Source organism: Manis javanica, chromosome 4 (assembly GCF_040802235.1).
Source record: "Manis javanica isolate MJ-LG chromosome 4, MJ_LKY, whole genome shotgun sequence".
Classification (NCBI taxonomy): domain Eukaryota; kingdom Metazoa; phylum Chordata; class Mammalia; order Pholidota; family Manidae; genus Manis; species Manis javanica.
In genome coordinates, this window is record NC_133159.1 from 167422846 (window position 1) to 167444069 (window position 21224).

The 21224-nt window shown below is 57.0% G+C and overlaps 1 protein-coding gene across 1 annotated transcript in view; it reads right to left on the reverse strand.

Annotated features, from left to right (window-relative positions):
* Nucleotides 1-2435: 2435 nt before the first annotated feature.
* Nucleotides 2436-21224, reverse strand: part of CRHR1 (corticotropin releasing hormone receptor 1) — a 41443-nt gene continuing 22654 nt past the window's right edge. Inside the window, exons 3-13 of the mRNA XM_036997619.2 lie at nucleotides 19216-19335; nucleotides 14546-14631; nucleotides 7747-7853; nucleotides 6867-6987; nucleotides 6490-6643; nucleotides 6164-6224; nucleotides 4097-4169; nucleotides 3782-3867; nucleotides 3430-3565; nucleotides 3223-3264; nucleotides 2436-2695 (exon numbers count right to left, since the gene is read on the reverse strand). Of these exons, the coding sequence (XP_036853514.1) occupies nucleotides 2555-2695; nucleotides 3223-3264; nucleotides 3430-3565; nucleotides 3782-3867; nucleotides 4097-4169; nucleotides 6164-6224; nucleotides 6490-6643; nucleotides 6867-6987; nucleotides 7747-7853; nucleotides 14546-14631; nucleotides 19216-19335 (1127 nt within the window). The 3' untranslated portion in view covers nucleotides 2436-2554. The remainder of the gene's footprint in view (nucleotides 2696-3222; nucleotides 3265-3429; nucleotides 3566-3781; nucleotides 3868-4096; nucleotides 4170-6163; nucleotides 6225-6489; nucleotides 6644-6866; nucleotides 6988-7746; nucleotides 7854-14545; nucleotides 14632-19215; nucleotides 19336-21224) is intronic.

Below are 21224 nucleotides of genomic sequence, written 5' to 3' on the forward strand. Positions count from 1 at the left end.
GGTGCTGCTCACCTCTGCCCCTCGTGCAGGGCCTGGCAGTGTGTGTGCACACCGGGGCTTGCAGGGTGCCCATCAGCTAAAGCAACTAGGAGGCACAGGCTGGAAGGTGGGTACCACCCCAGCTTGGCCCCTCAGATCCTTTCCTGGGCTACCCCTGCAGAGGGTCACCTGGCCCCTCAGGCTCCTCCATCCTGGGGGTGCCCCAACTCACACATCCTGACATTGTCCAGGACAAGCCTTGCTGTCTTCTCCACCTTCTGGGGTGGAATGCAGGGCTGCAAAGAGGCCTCAACTGCAGCCACTTGAGACTCATCAGTCACTCCCTATTCCTCCTCCTAGCCAGGACCCATGTGGACCTTCCCCTCAGCCCGTTGCTCTGGAAGCTGTCAGCCTAAGTCTGTCCTGGTGGCCCTGGTCCACTCCCCTGCCCTCCTCTGCCCAGCTGCCCCCCACCATCCCTCTACTCAGTGGGACAAGAACTTTGGGAGTTGGCAGAGCAGGGAACCCCATAAGATCCTCAAAGACACCCCCAGTTCCTCCCTGGGGTCAGACCCTCCCTCATCAGACCTCCCCTCCCTCAGCATCACAGTCATCTTTAGGGTACCCTGCCCTCCCTGGCCAGACCTCCAGATTGCTGGTCTGTGTATGCTGGGGGGAGTTTTGGTGTCCCACCCCCCTCCTGCCCTGGGGGCCTGCTGGCTTCCACCACCCACTGCTGTGCCTGGGTGGTCTCTCTTGGCCTCCTTGTGGCCATGTGACTGTGGGAAGTGCAAGGAGCTTCATGCTGTCTAGAGCAGCCTTCCCCCGGCCCATGGAGTGAGTAAATACCCCTTGCCCCTCAGGTGGCATGGTGAAGGGCTGGGTCCCAGTGCAGCTCCCAGGCTTCTGCAGCAGGTTAAGCGTCAGTTGCCCAAGGTGGTGGCTGGCATGTGCACATCCTCTCATCACCTTCCTTTCCTAACCTCACCCCACCCCCTCCCTGTGGTCCCGGGGGGTGCCAAGGTGAGACAACAGTCAAGGCCTCTCTGCTTCCCCACACTTCTTGTTTCTAGCTCAGCTCCTCCCCTGACACTGGGACACACCCCTGCTGGTCCCATTTCTATCCCTTTGCTCAAGCTGTACCCCCAGTCCTTTGCTACATCATTCAGCCAATGGCCCTTATAACTCACCCCCTTATAAGAGCTGTCCTCACCCCTGGGACCCGGCCAGACCCTGCCCTTCTCCTAGTCCCCACCTGCACACTGTCCTGGATGGGAGTGTGAGTGGCATCAGGTTTCCCAGCCACACTGTGGCCCTAAAGACCGACAAGTGGCTTCCATTTCTCTGTGGCACCCTCTCCACCCAGCCCCAGCATAGTTCAGACCTTCACAAATACTAGTTGAAAAGATAAATATTATTTACATCAGCCACAACCCCCCCTCCCCCAGTTGACACCCTTGTCTCCCAGCCCCACACCCCCAAAGCCCTGCTCAGGTTGTCAGAACACCTCTGATGTGGGCGGGTCCAGTGGGGACTGGCTGCTGCCCCAAGAGCCACTTGCTGCTCCATGGTACTGGGGCAGAGAGGGGCCAAGTGCCCTGCCCCTTCCTGTTTTTGCTTAGCTTATCATGCTGCCCTGGAGGCCCTCCAGGGGTCACAGGCTCCCTGTGACCAGCAGAGGGGCTGCCCCAGAGGCCAGACCACAGAAGCCAGCAGGCTGGCTGGCCCCAGGTAGTCTCTGCCCCCTCAAAAGGGGACTGGCTTTGTCTAGGCACACCCTGGCTCTTCTCACAGGCCTATCACGTTTCCACTTCCATCTCCTCACAAAGGGGTGACACACGGGCAGGAGGTGACAGGAATCAGGCTGACAGTATTGGTGGTAAGGAGGTGGGAGCCCATGTGGCATGGAGGGCAGTAAAGGTCCAAGGGTGCAAGGCAGAGAGGCAGGGCATTTCTGATGCCGGTGCCACGGTGCACAGAAGTCCTGGGGGCTTGGAGGGATTTCTAGTGTAGCCTGATGTCTGATGATGGCACCAGGACTCCTGACAATGTAGTCTTGGTTCCCAGTGTGTTAGAAGGCATTGCTAAGGCCCCGAGGCATCATCACGGTGGCTGCGGTGCTGTCACAAGTGTCCCGTGATGCCCCTGGGGTGAGCGGCCCCCACAGTCGCTGGGGACAGACGCCAGGTCTTCGAGGGCTGGCCCTCTGGTGGTCTGGGTGGACACCTCTTAGAGGGCCCCACGTGGGCTTTGGGCTTCCTGGCTGCCCCCATCACTCTACTCCCATTCCGTTCTCCAGGGAGGACTGGGGGAAGGGGGGCCAGAGGACCTGGGCCAGCCCAGTCCTATAGGTGGCTTTCCACCCGTCCTGTGATCCAGGCTGTGGCTGCTCTCGTAGGCCTAGAGCTCCCGCTCAGCTGGGGCTCTGGGAGGGGCCTCCCAGGCTCTCAGTGCCAGCTGCTCCCGGGGGGCCCGGCCATGGGAAGGAGCATGTTTCCTCCACAGACAGGGCAGCTGGCTGAGTCTGGCGACCATCTTCCCAACGGATCTTGGGGCCAGTCCATGGTCCTCTGGCTCAGAGCCCTGTGGACTGCTTGATGCTATGAAAGCTGACACGGGTGGGGGAGGTGGGAATGGACATGGCGCGGGCCACACGGGCGCGGATCGAATGCTTGTCCTGCCATCGGTGCCACCTCTTCCGGATGGCAGAGCGGACCTGTGGGCACAGAGCAGAGCGTGACACAAGCCCACACAAGCCCGGGTCCCAGGACCCTCCTCCCTCCCGTAAGGCTGCCACAGCAGCTGTACAGGGGAGCAGTGCACAGGTGTGAGGGGCACAGGGGGTCACACCAGAGGGGTGACAGTCACAGCTCTGATGTTGCTGATTTGCATATTTGTTAGGATGATTTTCTCAAATGTCTGAGGAAGGGGTGCCTTTTTCTGATTCACACAAAGACATCACAGGGCTCTGCCATGAATTCCTATCCTCAATCCACATATATCCCATGCGCCAGGGCTCAGCCCTTCTGGTTTCAACAACCCATTTCACAGACTCATTAATGAGACTGAAGCCCTGGCTTCTGGTCCCATACCAACAGCCCTCATGGGGTTCCCAGCTGTGTCCTCAGAGACCTGGGAGCAGGGAGGAAAGGGCTGGCATGGGGAGGCCGGGCAGCAGCTGTGGAGAATCTCCAGCCCCACCAGGCCTCACGCCATCCTGAGCCTTGGGCCCAGGGTCCTTACCTCACTGTTGAGGAAGCAGTAGAACACAGACACGAAGAAACCCTGGGGTGGAGGGAGGCAGGTCAAGGGCCTGGGGTGGGTGTGGTCCCCTGGCTTCCAGGCCACCCCCTTCTCCCCCCAGCTCCTGCCCCTCCAGGGCCCTGCCTGGGAGAATCCCCACCCAAGGAGGCAGCGGCCTGGCCAGGGTGCAGTGATGGGCAGCAGTACCTGGAAGGATTCCAGGAAGGAGTTGAAGTAGATGAAGACGACCCGGGAGACCTCATCCTCCCCGGGGTTCACGAAGAACAGCATGTACGTGATGCCCAGGAGGGGAAGCAGCACCAGAGTGGCCTTCACAGCCTTCCTGGGGTGGGTCGGGGTGGGGAGGCTGAGTCACAGCCCACCCCAGGGTCCTCTGGCTTGCTGGAAGGGGCTGGGGCTGGGGGAGGCGGTGGCAGGTCCTGGGAACATCTGAGGCGAGGGAGCTGGGGTTTCAGGAGGGACTACGAGGCCTGAGGGGAGACCCAGGTCAGAAGCTGAGTCTCTGAAGCCCCCAGGGTGGGGAGGTGGGACCGGTTACCTGTACTGGATGGTCTCAGACGTGGTGGATGCCCGGAGTTTGGTCATGAGAATGCGGACAATGTTGAAAAGGAAGATAAAATTGATCTGCAATTTGAGCACAGTGAGGCGATGTGGCTGTAGGTGCACAACTTGTTGGAGGGAGGGCAGGTGGAGGGGTCAGGGACTCGGCTGCCCCACGCCTGGTCTCGGTGCCCCTGCTCTCCCTCCACCTTCACTAGCGTTTGCACCTGCTTGGCGCCTTGCCCCCCACAGTGGGCACTGATGACCCTCCCCACCGTGCCCCTCTCTCCAGCCCCCCTGTGCGGGTTCTTACCAGCAGGACCAAGATCATGGGGCCCTGGTAGATGTAGTCAGTGTACACCCCAGGCTTTTTGCCAAACCAGCACCTAGAAGGCCACAGAGGGAAGGGGAGAGGGAGGGGGTCACTGGGGTCCAGTTCATTGGCACAGGGGAGGGGCAGCACTTCACTGGGGTGGGACTGGGGCCAGTGAACAATTGTAGCCCTGGCAGAAGGTCAAGACCCAACCCAGTGCCTCATTTATTCCATCTGTAGAATGGATAGCATCTTCTCTTATAAGATGTAAAGCTGGAAGCAGGCACTACAGCAGGGAGGGAGATTGTGGAGACCACTGAGTGGAACGGGCCTGTGCCCGACACACCACTGTCCCCTCTGTCCACACTGTGGCTCTGGTACACACCTACTAGTGGAGCCTTGCCCTGGACCTGCATAAAGTGGGCAGCCAACAGCTAGCAACCTTTCACTCTGCTTAACAGGAGCCTGAATGACCTTGAGGTAGAGAGTCCACAGCCTCCACCAGCCTTGAGAGGCAGCATTGCTCTGCACCAGCAAGCTCTAGGGAGGTCCGGGAGTGGGTGGGGGCATGTGTAGACCCACAGGGCCTACACCTCACGATGCTTCCATAAACTAGAAACTGATATTTTTATGTAAAACCTCTTGACTTTTTAAAAGTTGGCAACAAATTTAAGTTCAAAAAAATAGTGCAGACCAAATGCAAGCTGTCTGGGGCCTCACATCTGCAAGTTCTCACGCCTGGATCCTGTCTGAGGCAGTGTTAGCACGTTACCACTAGGTGGGGCTTCAGAGCCACCCAGACCAACTCTTCCGCAGCTCAGGCTCACTCTTCACTCACTCACACTCTCTTTCTCACACACACACGCAGAAACTGAGCAGCTTTTGGAACCTGCTCTTCCTCTCCTTCCCTGTACTCACCCGCACAGCTGCAGGCATGGGCACGATTGTCCAGGGTTACGATGCTCCTGCTCCAAGACCGGAGCCACCCTCCAGGCATCACTGCCAGGCCCCATCCTGCCAACTGGCTCCCTCCTAGCCCAGGTCCCTAGGCACTGGCTGTGCAGAGCTCCCCTGGCAGGAGTCAGCAAGGATCACTCTGATAAACATGAATATAATTTTCCAGGTGCCTTGTTGAGCCTGGAGAGGTTGTGCTGAAGCCCCCCCTCTACGGTGTGAGGAAGAACCGCCACGGTGACTGACGCTGCCTGAGCCCTAGTCAGGCAGTGAGCTCCTGACGGCACTTCGGTGAAGAGCATCCTGGCACCTCCCCTGGCTGTCCATTTTTTTGGCCTCTCTTGGTTATCAATCTTAGCTGCATGTTAGAATCACCTGGGCAGTTAAAAAAAAATTCCAGTGCCCTGGTCACACTCCAGACCAGTTACTTCCAACTCTCTGGAGGTCAAGTCTGAGCACTGATATCTTTAAAAGCTCCCAGGATGATTCTAACGTGAGCCAAGGCTTGAGAACCAGTGCAGAGGAAGTCCAGTTTTCAGGGTGATTAGGAAACTGAGTCCAAAGGCACCTCAGGACTTCACAGTTTGAAGAGGTCTCTGAGATTTGCCCAGATCAATTATCTATGAAATCCATGGAATCTTTTAAAAAAGTAGTCTTAATAGAAAACATTTATATGGCATTTACTATGTGCCAGGCACTATACTAAATGCTTAACATATATTGATTCATGTCATTCCTATGGCAACCCTTTGCCAAGAAGTAGGCATTATTATTAGAATGCCCACTTTACAGATGAGGAGACTGAGGCACACTCTAGTAACTAGCCCACGGTCATATACCTACTTACCAGTAACCAAGAACTTGGCTCCAGGGATTGCCAGTAACCCTTTCACTGCTCTGCCTGTCTAGCCCCACCTCGAGCAGAACACTGCTAAGGGGTCTCTCACTGAGTCCAGCCCCCAGTGTCCATCCTATACAGAGGAAGACGCTGTGGGCCTGACGGGGAAGGTGATGAGGCTGAAGGCCCTTGGGAAATGTGAGGCAGAGCTGGACCAGGAGCCTGGACCTCAGGGTGCAAGGGGCCCTGAAGGCAGTGAAGGGGAGGTGACTTACTTTTCGTTGTCATAGTACAGCTTCCCAATGGCCCAGGCCACAATGATGGGGAAAGGTACACCTGGGGGAGACACCAGCTGTCACAGAGCCTGTCAGTGGGGTCTGGGGGATCCCAGTGCAGCCCAGAGCCTAGAGGTGGGCAGGGGTTCCTCCAAACAGAGCTCCTACTCACCCAGCATGCCTCCTTCAAGATGGCCCCACCGCCCCCGACCCGAGTTGCGGCAGAGGGCAGCGCTGCACATACCACCCCAACCCGGCCTCACTCAGCTGGCCGGGTCTGAGTGAGGAGAGGGCAGCCTGGCTGGGGCAGGGGGCCAGCCGCTCACCCCAGCCGATGCAGATGAACATCCACTTGCGCAGCCAGTCGGTGGAGTAGGTGAGCACGATGGCCGTGTGCAGGTAGCAGCCCTCACCGAACATCCAGAAGAAGTTGGTCACGTGGAAGTAGTTGTAGGCGGCTGTCACCAACCTGCACCAGCCCTGCCACCCCACCCCCACCAGAGGTGATGGTGAGCCAGGGGTCAGGGCGGGGGCTGCAGCAGCTCCCCTTCCGGGCCCACAGCCTCCTCTTGGCAGGATGGGGCACCCCCCAGAATCCACTCCTATTCCATGCGCCCCAAGGCCTGGCCTTGGCCCCTCCTGTGCCAGGGCAGCCCCACCTGGACCCTTCCTCTGGCCTCAGCCCTGCCCCTCCAGGACACACCACATTGCTCTGGTGGACTTCAGGGCTCATGGTGAGCTGGACCACAAACCACGTGGCATTGCGCAGGATGAAGGCGGAGATGAGGTTCCAGTGGATGATGTTTCTCAGGCACCGGATGCTCCTGGAGGCAGGGGAGTGTGGGTGATGGGAGCAAGGTAGGAGAGAGAAGATGAGGGACAGGCGTCCAGCATCCAGCGCAGCCCGCATGTATGGGCGGGGAAACTGAGGTGCACAGCAGGGCTGACTGGCTAAGTCACCCTGGGTGGCGGCAGAGGCGTTCCAAATGCCCCACAGGGCCCTTCATACCTGTGGCCCACGCCCCCGAGCTCCAGGGGCAGAGCTTGCTGCACAGCTGGTGCTCCAGGGACCAGGAGCTGCTTATTTACTGTGGATGCCCCTTCTCCTGTGGGCACCCTCCGCTCTTTGTAGTTTCAGGTTTAAGGGTCAGAACACATAAAAGGCCTCTAGTGGGGTGCCTCTCTCCCAGCATTCAGCCCTGATGCTTGGCTCCTGCTCCCACCCCATTCCCAGCACAGACCTGCCTGGTGATGCCCCTTGCTTCCTTGGCAATAGCGCTGACCCAGGGAGGTTCAAACCCAAGGGGGCCCCACCTGCCTGGTCTCCCAGGTGCAGCCTGGCCTGGGAGTAGGTGGTACAAGCAGTGCCTAGGCTTTAGCCACCACCACCCTATGGTTAGTGGGCAGGCGGGGGCAGAAGCAACCTTGCCAGAGGTTCCAAGAGACAGGGTACTCCTATGTCTGTCGCCCCTCCCGCAGAGGTGAGGGGACTGGACTGCCCCTTCCCAGCAGCCCCCAGCCCAGAGCTACCCCTTATCTTACTTCTGCACCTGTTCAAGGCCTGGGGACAGGGGCCTTCTCACCTGAGCCGCAGGAAGAGGAAAAAGGCCACCAGGAGGGCCGCCAGGGAGATGCAGTGGCCCAGGTAGTTGATGATGACAGCGATGTGGTAGTGTACTTTGCTCTTCTTCTGAGGCAGGAGAGAAGGGCAGAGGTAAGGCTCCCGCGCCACTGTACCCTGGACTTGTGAGGACAGCCCCCTTGGGTGGCAGGGCAGGTTGTGGCAGTAATAGTGCTCCTCCCTTCTGAGCCACTAATGCGTCAAGCATCGCCCCGGAGCAGTGCCGTACAGAGTGAGACTGTATCTGTCTGTCCCTGAGTCCTGCGCTCTGTCCACTGCTCCATGCCTTCATCTCCACATGCACGCACCATGTGTGCAAATGCGTGTGCCCAGCTCACTGACGTGCTCTCACAGTCACGTTTCCGTTCAGTACCAATGCCAGGTGACCTCATGGGCGCAGACACCAACCCTCTAGGACATCTTTCCTCCACCCACTTCTGAGCTGAGCCACCATCTTCGGAATCACCCCTAAATCCTGCTGCATCTAAACTTGCTCCTATCAGTGAGGAGGGGGAAGGGCAGGCACTGTGGATTAGCATCCACGAAACCATTAAAAGTCTCTCCAGGATCCCTTACTCACTTCCCAGGTCCCACCCTGGCCTGAGAGGTCGGCCTGAAGTGAATGGGATCCTCTCCTGGGACTGTAACCGAGGTCCCAGTGTTATTATTTAGTTCATTTCACATACAGATAGAAGCTGGACAACACCATGTCCCCTCTTTCCAATCAACATAAGCCCTGTGAGTGATGAAGCCTTCCTGTTTGCAGAGCATTTTTCACATCTGTTATCTTCTCATACCCTCATGCCAGCCCTGTGGGACGATCTGGAAGGGGTTCTGGACTTGATTTTACAGAAGAACAGGCCCAGAAGTATGCTGACCCATTCAAGGTCACTTAGTGTCAAACTACCTCTTACCTGCAGAGCAGCAAGGGTCTGAAGCTGCAAATGGGTCTCCATCCCATAGGGGGGGCCAGTGGTTCCCAGTGCCCACCTCTATGCAGCCTCCTGACCCCAGAGAGCAAAGCCCCCACTCTGTGTTTTCTAGGTCCCGTGAGGGCAGGGCCGGAGAGCCAGACTGAGGCATGCGATGAGCTCCAGCACTGTGCACTGGGTGAAGGGGGGGAATGGTGTCGGAAAGAAACTGATTTTGTGAATGGAGCCCCACTAGCGCCTCCCTCCTTCCCCTTTCCAGGTTCTGGGTGGGGCTGGGACATGATGATCCATGGAAACCAACAAGGCTGAGAAAAGGACGTGCTCCCGGAGGCCTTGTTCATCTTTTCAGAGCCGCCAAAGAGCTCCTGGCTCTGCATGGACCTTCCTGCTGGAATTACAGAATCTATGGATGCCAGAGCTGGTCCTAAGGGAGCAAATCCAGCCCCACCTGTCATCCAGATGAGGAAACTGAGGCCCAGATTCACCCACCCAAGGACGTGGGACGTACCTCTGCAGCAGGGCACGTGGTAGGTCCCAGAGAAGGTGCCTCCTGCTCTCCCTCCCCTGCTCTCCCCACCTCCCGTTGCACCCCTTCTGAAGATGCGTCCTCACTGAAGAACCTCTGAGGTCCAGAAGGCCCAGGAAGCTCTGTGGCTGGTTTGCCTGGCAGAGGCTTCCAGGAATGTGGCATGAAATCACATTACCAACTCAGGCTCGGAAGGGTCGAGACCCATTGAGGTATAAATGGAGGCAGGGGTGCAGCGCGAGACAGACACAGAGAGAGGAAGCGGACAGAGGCAGCCAAGCCCGCCATGCACGTGGCAGGGTCTCTGGGCACCAAAGTCGGAGACTTCGGAAGTATGCACACAGCCAGCCTGTCTGGAGCTGGCACTTAATTTCCTTTTATTATATTTTCCACAAATCCACACTGTGAAGCCTCTGGGGAATGACAATGTGGGGCCCAGCACTGCACATCACTCCAGCTTTGATCAAGGGCCCAGGTGGACAAGGTGAGGAGAGCGTTCAGGGAGTCCCTTCACCACCGCCTGCCGTCAGCTGCCCCCTCTCTGGCCCCCACAGCAGGCGGTGCCTGGGTTGTATGGTCTGGGGTAGGATGAGTCATTTATTAAGCACCTACTGTACGTTGGGCACCATGCCAGGCTCTTTACAAATGTCATCTCCTTTTTTCTCACAGCTACCCTTGGAAACTGTCCTTTTGTCCATTCATCCAGCAACAGGAAGAGACTGCATAACCGGCCCAAACTACTAGCCAGCAATCAGAACCCAGGTGTGCTTGGTCTTAAAGACCCTCCTTCCCTTGTCCCTGAGGTGCATTTCTTGGGGGATAAGTGGCGTCTGCAAACAGAGGCACTCTCTCCGTCCTGGGCCCAGAATCCTCTGAGAGCATCTGGTGGGGAGGATGGGAGCTCAGGAGGGATTTTCTCCACTGAAGCTGAAAGGGGAGATGGGCCAAACCATTTCGGGGGCCGCCTCAGTGTGCCTCCTCCAGCTGGAGGCCCCGGCTGGTCTGAACCCTGACTTCACCCGCCATGGCAGCCTGATCAATCTGAGAAGCAGCAAGCCAGCTGCGTGGGCTGGGGAGGGTGTCACAGAGAGAGCAGCCCAAGAAGACTGCCTGGATGGCAGTGTCACCTCAAGAGAGGACCATCATCACCATGAGAATGGCCAGAGACACCCTTTAAGATGGACAGCTGTGCCCGGAGTGGTGGTCAATGTCACCCTGAGAGAACAAGCTGACATCCTCTTAGATGCCCAGAGATGCTCCAGGAGATCCTGATGATGCCCTGAGATGCAGTCCGAGACCGCCGGAGAGAAAGCCCCCATTAACTGCGGAAGCAGCCGGGTGCCCAAAGGACAAATGGACGCAGCCAGTCCCTGAGAACCTGATCACCTGTCCCTGTCCAGTCTGGAGACCTCAGGCTGGCAGGTACCCTGAGGTAAGTGGCACAGTGTGGCACTGGGCAGGGGCCACTCCGCTGCACCCTCAATGACTAGAATCCAGTAAGTAATCAGTGCCCAGCCGATTCTGACCAACCTCTCTGCAAGAAGGACCTTGTCCCAAATGGGGGCAGTGCCAGGCCTGTCTCCAAGCCTCTTGGGGATGGTGCAGTGAGCTCTGCCCGCCTGTGCCCATTGCCCTGCCCATTCCCCAGCCCTGGTCTCGGTTCCCCACCCGAGGTCTTCTCCACCGGGATGGCTGCAGCTCCTGCCCACCCCACCTGCAGGCACGTCAGCCACTTGTCTTCCACGTGTGGCCCCACACCAGCGCCAGCAGCACCAGATCAGAACCTTTCTGCAGCACCAGCTCAGATGCAGGCATCTTCAGAATGAGACCCACCGAGTGGGAATCTTCATTTTAGCAAGAAGCCCAGATGATTCCTAAGCATGTCAGAAGCCCTCCCCAACTACACCCCTGTGAGCAGTGAACCCCAGCCCACAAGCCTAGACCCATGGAGTCCCTTTCCTGTCCACAGAAGTGTGCCCTCCAGGATGTGCTGGTGCTGGGGCTCAGTGCCATCCCAGGGGCTGGGCCACACACCAGCCAAGCCTCCCCAGCTGGTAGTGAAGGCTGTGGGCAGGTCTCCGCAGCCTGGCCTCTGGGCACCCTCACAAGTCTCATTTCACAGGCAGCAGTGGTCTGTGAATCCATTATCTGCAATCCCCCCTGGGCATTGGCGCTTAATTAGGGCCTAGCCCAATCCTAGAGCTGGGAAACTGGGGTGCTGGATTAACTGGAGACTTGGCTCTTCCTTTTTGCAGGGGCTCCAGGAGGGGACAGAGAATCTTGGGAGTGGGGAGGGGATCTGGTGACGCTGGAGGATGGCATTTTCACTAATTAAATTAATTGATTACCAGAATGCTAGGCAACTGGGCCAAGCAGGGACTGCCAGGGAAAAGGATGGTGTAAAGCCAGGCAGGCGCGGGCCAGGGTGGGGGTACCGCATTGCACTGAGTATGGATGTGTGGTACCCCCACTGAGTCAGCAGCCAGAAAAGGGGGGTGCCCCTGTGACCCATGATCTCTCCTCAATGACCACCCGCCCCTAGGTGTACACTACACCCTACCCTGACCTCAGGTGAGATGAAAGGGAGAGGAGCGGCAGGGGGATGGAGCACTCTCCATAGGTGGGCACAGGCAGACGCCCCTCTCCCTCTACCAGCAGACAGAGACGGACCTACTCTCAGCCCTTTTAGGGACAAGGAACCTGGAGTGCAGTGAGGCTAAGTTACCTGCCCGGGATCACTGGGCGCATGTGTAGGAGCCAGAACCCTAACCCCAAACACCTCCAAAGCTGGTGTTGTTCCTGCTGCAGTGCCAAAGAGAGAGTGATGGGAAGCCCGTGCTCCAGAACCCTCCTTGCCCTAACCCCGCTGCAGAGAGAGGGAGACCCCTGCCCTGGTGGAAGGGGTGGGAGCTGCAGGGTGGGGAGAAGGGGAGGCTGAAGGCGCTGACCTCTGCGTTTGAGCCTCTAAAGGGAGTTGGAGGGAAGGGAGGGCTGCTGAGTGGCCCCCATCAGCCACCTAGAAGGAAGGGGCTTAAATTAGAGCAGGGGAGATTTGTCTGAAGCATGACCTTCCCCTGACGCTCAAGAGGCTCCAGTGAGGGGGGGAGGCTGGGAGAAGCTGTGGCATCTCCCAACTTGCTGATGTCCGAGAGGAGGACAGACGCCTGCTCCTCTGGGGTCGGGGAAAGGTTGTCCATCCTAAGGCGGGAGGTTGGTGACTTGACCTCCAGCTGGAGATGGACCATCTGCCCCGGGCTCTGCAGACACAGCAGGATGATCAGAGCAGGGTGGGGTGCAGTCAGGGGCTGAGACTTCTTGCCTTAGACACGCCTCCCCCTACCATTCTCTCTCTGGGCACGAACCGCGGTCTTAAAGCGGCTGACAGCACTGACATGCGCTTCTGAGCATGAGCCCCGTTCCCGTCCTCCCACCTCCTCTACTACGTGCCAGGGTAGGAGCTCCCCACCCCACCGAGGGGTCTCCTTGCCCAGCTACCTACACCCAAGCCCATCTCTTCAGGCTCAACTATGTTTCCTGACCTGGAACCCCACTTCCCTCCCCCAGTTCAGGGGATGCTCTCATCCCTAACCCTAGGACTTCCCAGGTTGGCTAACTGTGTGGGCCCTTAGCAACCCGGGGGCTGTCTTTGCTCAGATCAGGCCCCTGGGAGCTGGGCCATGGCACCACAGCCTGGGGTGGGCCACAAGGTCTGCCCTGTGTGATCTGAGATGCTCGGAAGCCCCTCACCCTGCACCCCAAGCAACCCTCTCACCCTGCCAAAGCAGCACCACAAGGGAGCCTGTCCTTATTTTAGGCTAAGCTCTTCCCTGTCTTGGCAACTTCCAGAAAAAGACAGCAAAGCCCAGTGTCTCATGACATGTAGCCTGGCGGATGGACTCACAAAGGCACCCAGGGCCGTGTAGGGTGCGAGGTGGGGAAGCTGTTTTCCCACTTCAGCCTCATTTCAGGCCAAGCACCTGGCGGCGGGCAAGGGGGAGCCTGGATGCTGAAGCCCCAGGTTCCAGGCTCTAACTCAGCTCTGGCCACGCCACAACCTCGCATGAGTCACTGCCCCTGCTAGGCCTCCATCTCCCCATTGTAAGGCGAATGGGTTGCAGTAGATCAGAATTTCTTACTTTTTCCCCATGAGGGCCTCCCTGGGGCACTTGTTAAAAGTACAGATTTCCAGGTTCTCCTTAGGAGAGTTTGATTTAATGGGTGTTGGGTATAGCCCTGGGGCCTGTATTTGAACAAATGCTTCAGGTGATACTCATTACCAGGCAGATCAAGACTGGACGGAGGGTCTCCAAGGTCCCTTCCAATTTAGATCTTTCAGGTGCTAGAGCTCCTGGGACTGCCGAGACCAGCTCCTCTTCACGCCCGACTCCTGGGCCCTCCGACAGCACAGGCATCCTCCCTTCTGCCTTTTGCTTTCTGCTCACGGTTCTCCAGCTCCATGACCCCCCACCTTCCTCAGCACCCCCTGAAGGGGTGGGTGCAGATGGTGGGGAGAGGGGGAAGGGGAGCAGAGGACAGATATGTCTGTGCGTCTGCCGAATGGCACCCTTAAGATCATTCACTGTGGCCCTGTTTCTAATAACCAAACACTGAGAATAAAGGTTGGTCAAATAAATTAAGGTGGACCTGTACCATGTGGTATTAGGAACATGTAAAAAAGAATGAAGACTCTCCCTGTGTACTGATACGGGACAACCTCCAAGATGGATGATTACATGAAAAGAGCAAGGTGTTGAACGGTGTGTATAGTATACATTTGGGTAAACACGAAAAGAATATATGTACATAATTACCCCCATGTGCAGAGAGCGTCTCTGGAAGAACACTTAAGAAACTGGCAAAATGGTTGCCTCTGGGGAGGGAACCCAGTGGCTGGATAGGGGCGGAGGGTGACTTTTCTCTGCATTCCCATGGGTACCTCTTGAATTTTGTATTATGTGTAAGCATTATCTTCACAAAAACATTTAAATATTTAAAAGGCTGTCCAAAGGCCTTTCTGAACTGCACTGTTACCCCGCCTCCATGCCTGATTCTGATACAGGTTGGACCTGGATGGGTCGCTCGGGTGGGCAGGGTAGACGTGGATGAGAACCCACCCCAGGAGCGCAGGGGGAAGGGAAGGACGGGGGGAGCCCGGGACAGACTGGCTCCCAGCTGGAGTCCCTGAGGCAGGGCCTTGACCTCAGCCTCTGGCTCGCCCACCCTGACTAGCGCAGGGCACGCACAAGCCCCCGTGGGGCCGCTGACCCTCCCAGCGACACAGCAGCGTCCTTGGCCAGCCTCACCTCCCCGCCAAGGATCTCCTGACATTCCGAGTAGTTGACGCGGGCGGCCCAGCTGCCGTTGGCCAGGCACTCCCGGTAGCCATTGTCTAGGAAAAGGAGAGAGAGTCCGAGTGACCCATGGGCTCCTCTTCTGAAGAGCAACCAGGGCATCTGTCTATCCATTTGTCTGTCCATACATCCCTCCATCTGGGCCAGCACAGGGCCTTCCTGCTGGGGGCTCTGGACTAAAGCTGGGGAGAGGGATCTGACTACGACCTACTACCCCCATCTTCCTGTCTCTTTTGCCCACTGACACCCGTAGGGGTACAGCAGTGACCCCACCCACCTGGCCCATGAGCAGGCTTGAGTGGCCCACTGGGCTCTTTCCTTGTAAGCCCTTATGTGGTGACAGGTTACTTGTTGGGGGCCTTCTGAGAAATCTCCCATTTCAGGGTCTCACATGGCAGCAAAGAAGAAAGGTGAGAGCTGACGAGTCGGTTCCCACTCAGGAGTCCTGGCACGACACAGTGGAAGGGCATGTGGTGCCAGCTCACATGGCACATGAAAGTGACAGGGTCCCACTGGTGACTGACCATGGTGAGCCGTCCCATGCAGGTTCCCCACGTAGTAGTTTCACATGTGGGGCTCCCAGGGCAGGGGGAGGGGATGGGCCCATGCTGGCATTTCTCCACAGCAGGCCTTATACTGCAGGGTCATGTGGTGGGAACGTCCACAGTGGAGGTCTCTTGGGATAGAAGATGACAGGTGGCGGGAGTGCGCTGGGGGATGCCACAGGGGCAGGGGGCTGGGAGCCTCATGTAGCAAGTATTGCATTATTAGGACCTGCTATGACTCGCTCCCAGCCTTGCTCATGGCACTTGGGAACAAAGACAGGAGAGTGGCCCAGGGAGAGGTGGGGGTCGGGGCAGCCAGAACCTGTCACCTTCTGTGGAGATGGGGAGGGGCCCTGTGGTCTGAACTGAGGCCTGACCTCTGGCTCTGGGATGGCTGCAGCTGCACAAAGGCTGCCTGTCACCCTCTTTCCTGCCGGCCCGCCAGGGGCACCAGGGTCCTGAAACCCAGTAGGGAAGGGACTGAAGGGGATCCAAATCTTGAATTTTTTCTGCTTTGCTGGTGGGGGTTGCCCTGCCCCATGCAGCACCCCTGCCAGACATCAGTGGTTCTAAACATGTTTCCTTTAATCACCTCTGGCCCTGACTCCAGAAGGTTGGCTAGAGGGAAAATTGAGCTGTGAGCCTCCTTCCTTGCAGCCCCTCCCCTCCCCTGCTATGCGCCTCTCCGTGGCTCCCATTGACCCTCCTGTCACAGCCCCACCCAGCAGGCCTCAAGGAGGGTTGGAGAATCCTGACATGCCTGAGCCTGGAGCCTGGCAGGGGCAGGGCAGCACATGGGACATGGAATGGGGACACTAGGCCTGGGCTCAAGGGCCAGCCTCTCGGGCCCCTGCCCTCATGATCCCCAAGGGGCCAACCAGCCTGGGACCTGCCTCTCTGCTGGCAGCATCAGGACAAGGAGAAGATGGGGTGGGCAGTTGAGGGAGACACTGCCATCCCCACCCCTGACAGGGGGCCCCTCTCTAACCCTGCTCCCTGGCCCGTCTGCTGAAAAGTTGCTCACCTCACTGTGTTAGTGGGGAAGTGAGGCTACATGGATTTTAAAGCTCTACTCAGCTTCCCTGCCAGTGGACCTGAATCTCAGCAGAGTTGGGCCCTTGAGTGGAGTTGGTGAAGCAGCTGCCCATTCTCTCCTAACTGCTAAACAAGGATAAGCTGCCAGAGGGCTGGCGGGCTGAGTGACTGGGTTTTCAGCAAGGTCTAGTGGGTGGCGTGGAACTGGGGGAATCAGTGTGTCAGCCACAGCCTGGAAATGCCTGGGACCCAGGACTGCTTCAGAATGTCTGCCAAGAACAGGGCTTGGGGGCGGAGGTCTGGTTGGAAGGGGCATGAGGGCTGGGACAGAGCAGGGATCGATCTTGCTCTAAGAGAAGCAGTGCAAAGTAGTATCAAGAGCAGACAGTCTGGGTTCAAATCCTGGCACTGCTCCTTACTAACTGTGTGAACTTGAACAATTCACACAACCTCTCAGTTTTCTTATCTGCAGGGTGGCAATGATCTTAACTGTGGTTGAGTGAGCATTTTTAGTTAGCATGTGCAGAGTGCGTGGAGCTCCACCTGGCATGTGGTGTGAGCTGTTACTTTTATTATTATTGTCTTGGAGCTGTATTTCTATAACCTTATGTAAGATTCAGAGCATGTCACTTAGCCCCATCCAAGTGGGTACTGGTGGGGATTAGAGGCGGCACCCACATGTAGGCCAGGAGCCCGGAGTCCCTCCCAGGCCAGTCGTCCAGAGGGAGCAGATTTAGGGGAAGGGAAGAGGTGATCCCGAAAGAGAATAGTCCCAAAAAGCAGCGAGTCATTGCCTGGGAGGATGCAACCTCCTTGCCTTTAATTGCTGAGCTGAGCAGTCCTCCCAGAGAATCATGGGAAAACGGATATTTTTGGCAGTGTTTCCCATCCCTCTGAAGATCAGATGCAGAGGAGGGAGGGCATGCGGGGGGAGGCCTAGAAGTCCTGGCGGCGCCTCATCAGTAAATGGATTAATTAGTGCCTAATGATTAGGTGCGACTCTGCGTTCCCAGTCGCTACTGATTCCACGGGCGTGTTCCTCAACATTCTGGCACTGGGGGTACCTGCAAAGGGGGCATCTTCCAGCCCAGATCCCATGCCAAGGGACCCTCACCCCCTGCTCCTCTCCTGGGAGCTGAGAGAGCACGTGTCCCAAAGCTCCCACCCTTCCTGCAGGGGGAGGAACTGAGGCCCTGGGCAGTTCCTTAACCAATTACAGAAGGAGCCGGAGCTAGAACCCAGGACTCCTGGCTTCCATTTAAGGCAGGGCTGGCAAATCGAGTAGCACGAGCCCAGGCACTAAAATGTTTATTTGGAGCATGTCAAGTCACCCTTGGGGGTGAGTGGAGGGAGCTCATAGTGGGTGGCTGCAGAGCAGGCGGGGCTGTAGCCACCGAGAGCCTGGCAGCCCCCCTCAGGAGCGTGGACTTGACCATGGAGGCAATGAGCAACCACGAAGGTCTGACTCCAAGCAGGGCAGTGATGGGGTGAGATGAGAAACTGGGAGTAGAGATTGGGTACCTTGGATGGGGGCTGTGGCACTGGGATGGAGGGAAGGTCAGACATGAGAATTGCTTTGGAGGACCCAGTGCTGTCCTAAGAGAGGGCCTGCTCCCCTAGCCCACTCTGCCTCCACGTGCCAGCCCTAACTAATGCTGTCTCCTTCCTGGAACCCCGGGGGACTGGGATCACAGCACTGTGAGCTTCCTGACCTTGGGTAGTTATCAGCCTCTCTGCCTCCATTCTACCTGTAAAATGGGCCCTCCTAACTCAGAGGCTGGCAGACTGCACCCTCCTCTCAGGTCCTCTGCTTCCTGCCTGCATCCCCTCCCCACACACTCCGAGCCTCTCATCTCATCTCAGGGTCCAGAATGTGGCTGGTGACGCAGGAAGCTGTGTGGTCTGGCTGTTTCAGCCTCCTGCCCTGTCTCAATGCCTCCTTAGGGCCTTCCCACCCCTCCTTGGCTGCAGCTCCCAACCCCTAACCCACTCACCCAGCTTGTAAAGAGGGAGGGGCAGGAGAAGGAACTTGGGAGTTCTGGACTGAACAAAGTCTCAGAAGCCATGCCATCCAGCCCTCTCCATCCTCAGACCTTGGGCCAAAGGGCCACAGGAGGAGGAAAGTGTGCTAGAGGTCACCCAGCGAGTCTTTGAGTGAACCACCTGCTGTCTATGGTCGCCCTCAGTACCCTCCTGGAGCTTGAGCTCAGTCCCACCAGACCCCAGGGGCCCACCCAGGGACCCCCAACCTTCCTTTAGATAGGCCAGGGCCCCAGGCCTGCAGCTGTTGTTCTGATAATCAGGGACTGTGAGTCTTTGACAGGAGAGAGCAAATTAATTCCAAGGGTGGCAGGTGGTGTAGCAGGGAGCTGCAAAGCCTGGGAGCAGGGGCCCAGGGCCTCAGGGGAGGGGAGAGTTTACATGGGGATCAGGTATCCGAACAGACCCTGGGTCAGTCCTCCCGCACCTCCCTCCCCACCTGTGGGCCTCCATGCAAAGCTAAGCCCCCTGCCTATGGATCTAAAACTCTGAGTCTCTGCCTCCTGGCTGGAGGCCTCTGGAAACATGTCCTAACCTCTCTGAGCTTGGGGTTCTCATCCACAAAGTTGGGGCTATTCTGTTGATTCCTGTCCTAATTCACAGGCTGTGTGGTAGGCTTGTGCTGACCTATCCAGTTTGTCAACTACAGGAAGTGTCAGACAGCGTGGATGCAGTTCTAGCTTTGCCTCTTACAAGCTGGTGACCTTGGACAAGATCCCTCTGAGCCTTGGGTGCCTTAATTATATAATGAGCACCACAAAGCTACATACATAGTGTCTTCCAAGGGTATTGTTGAGTATCAGCAGCCATGAGCATGGAGTGCCCAGTGGAACATAGAGCTGGACTTTGGGAAAAGGGGGTTTGTACCCATACCCACAAGAGGTATTATTAGTGTTATTACTGCCATTATCATTATTACTTCCCCATTTCCAGCAAGTCCCAAGCTCTCCCCACCTTGTCCCACCTCCCAATGGATGGTTTGCCCTTTGTAAACCCCCTTACTTGTAGTGTTGTAGCGGACACCATAGAAATAGGCAGGGCAGGGTCGAACCACCAGCTGCCCTGCAGGGCTCTGGGGCCAGCAGGTGCCAATGAGGTCCACGGATGCATTGCACTGCAGTCCTGGAAGCAGAGATGGCTAGTAAGGCAGAGCAATATCCCCACTCTAGTGCCCTCCCCACCCCCCCACTGGGCCACACTCACACACCAATGGGTTATAGGACAGGAGGAGTAACACGGCAGAGATGAGCTTGTCCTACGCAGAGAAGACACCAGGGGAAGAAATCTGAACTTGCTGCTAAGGCAATAGGGAGTCAGCATGAGTTCCAGAGCACAGGAGGAGCAGAGATGACTGGGGGGGGGGGCGGGTAAAAGCGGAGGTCCTGGTTGGCATTTAGAGAAAGGCTGGACATGCTTCAGATCCTCTGCTTTATAGCCTGAGGGCACTTCTTTTGGCCCCTCACTTGGTGTAGACTGGCCCTCTGAGACTTCACAGCTTCGAACAGCCTGGAACAGACTCAGCTAACCTCAGACCCAGCCCCCTCACACATCCCTGGAACCAAACCACATCTGCTCTGGTCCTGCAGTGAGCAACCAGATAAATGAAGTTGGTCCAGCTTCCAGCTAGCCTGATAACCAGATTCACTAAACATACACTGTTTATAATTTGGTCTGTGCTGGACCCTGGGAGAGGACTGATGGAGAAGTGGAGCATGGGGAGAAAAGGGAGGGAGACACCATCTGGGGGAGCGGGCGAGAACTGAACCAGTAGTCTGGAACCCTAGCTTCAGACTGGGCACTACAACTAATTTGCTGTGTGACTGTAGGCCAGTTTCTTGCTCTCTCTGCACCGTAGTGTTTTTATCTATAATAAAATGAAGAGGTTGGATCTGATCAGAAATTCTTAATCGCAGTCTACTGGAAGCTTTAAGAGTTCATAGAGACTGAGATTAAATGAAAGACTTGGTCTATACATGCCTTCTAATTTGGGAGAGTGAACATGGCTTTCATTAGATTCCCAAAGGGGCCTGTGACTCAAGAAAGGATGTAAACAGCTGAACCAGAAAGAGAATATCAAAGTCCCTTCCAAATATTTGTCCTTAATTAAAGAGCTTTTTGGAGTGGAGTGTGAGTGTGTGTGTGTGGACGGGGGGTTGGAGGAGAGTTCAGAGCCCAGTGGCCCTTCCGGAGGGCAGGGAGGCTCTGGCCGCCAGCGGGCAGGGGCCGGGCTGAGGACAGTCCTGGCACCCTCTGGTCGTCCCTTTTCTCTCTGCCTTTGGATGCTCTTATGCTGCAGGAGGCTGGCACACCAGTCCTGTCAAGACCTAGTGTGCCCATCACGACAGGGGGAGGTTAATTCTTAGGACTGGCACGAGAATGCACAGGTCAGTCAGGGAGAGCCATGAACCCAAGGGGCGCTGCCTCTTCAGAGCTGGACAACAGCGCTTGCCAAGCCCGCTGCCAACTCCTCCCCAGATTAGCCTGTCCCCTGGTCTCTCAGGGTTGGACTGACACCCTTTTCCTGCTGGACGCAGGGCTGTATCGAGCAGCGCCCATACCAAAGGCTGGTTTTCTTTCTAATCAAAGCATTCTTAGGGTGCTCATGCAAATCAGAGCTCAAGGGGACAGAAGCCTCGAGGCCAAGTGCTTTAATTGAAAGAGAATCTAGATTGGGGCTAATGGGCACCAGAAGATGGCAGGCCAGGTGGCTGGGGTGGGCCAAGCCCCGGCACTGTGCCACAGTAGAGCCTCTGTGAATGGCATCAGAGCAGTGAGGGGGGATAGGGTAGTGAGGGAAGCAGGTTGCAAGTTCAGTCTGTCATGGGTCATGCCTACAGTGCCAAGTCCAGACCCCGGGGGATGCCAGAGGCGTGTGATCCTGGGGAGGGAGGGAGGGATAATATACAGACTATACTCTAGGTTTTCAAGGCCTTTCTTCATGTATTTCATTGATCCTCATCCACCCTGTAAAGTCATTATTCCCCTTTTACAGATGAGGAAACTGAGGTCTT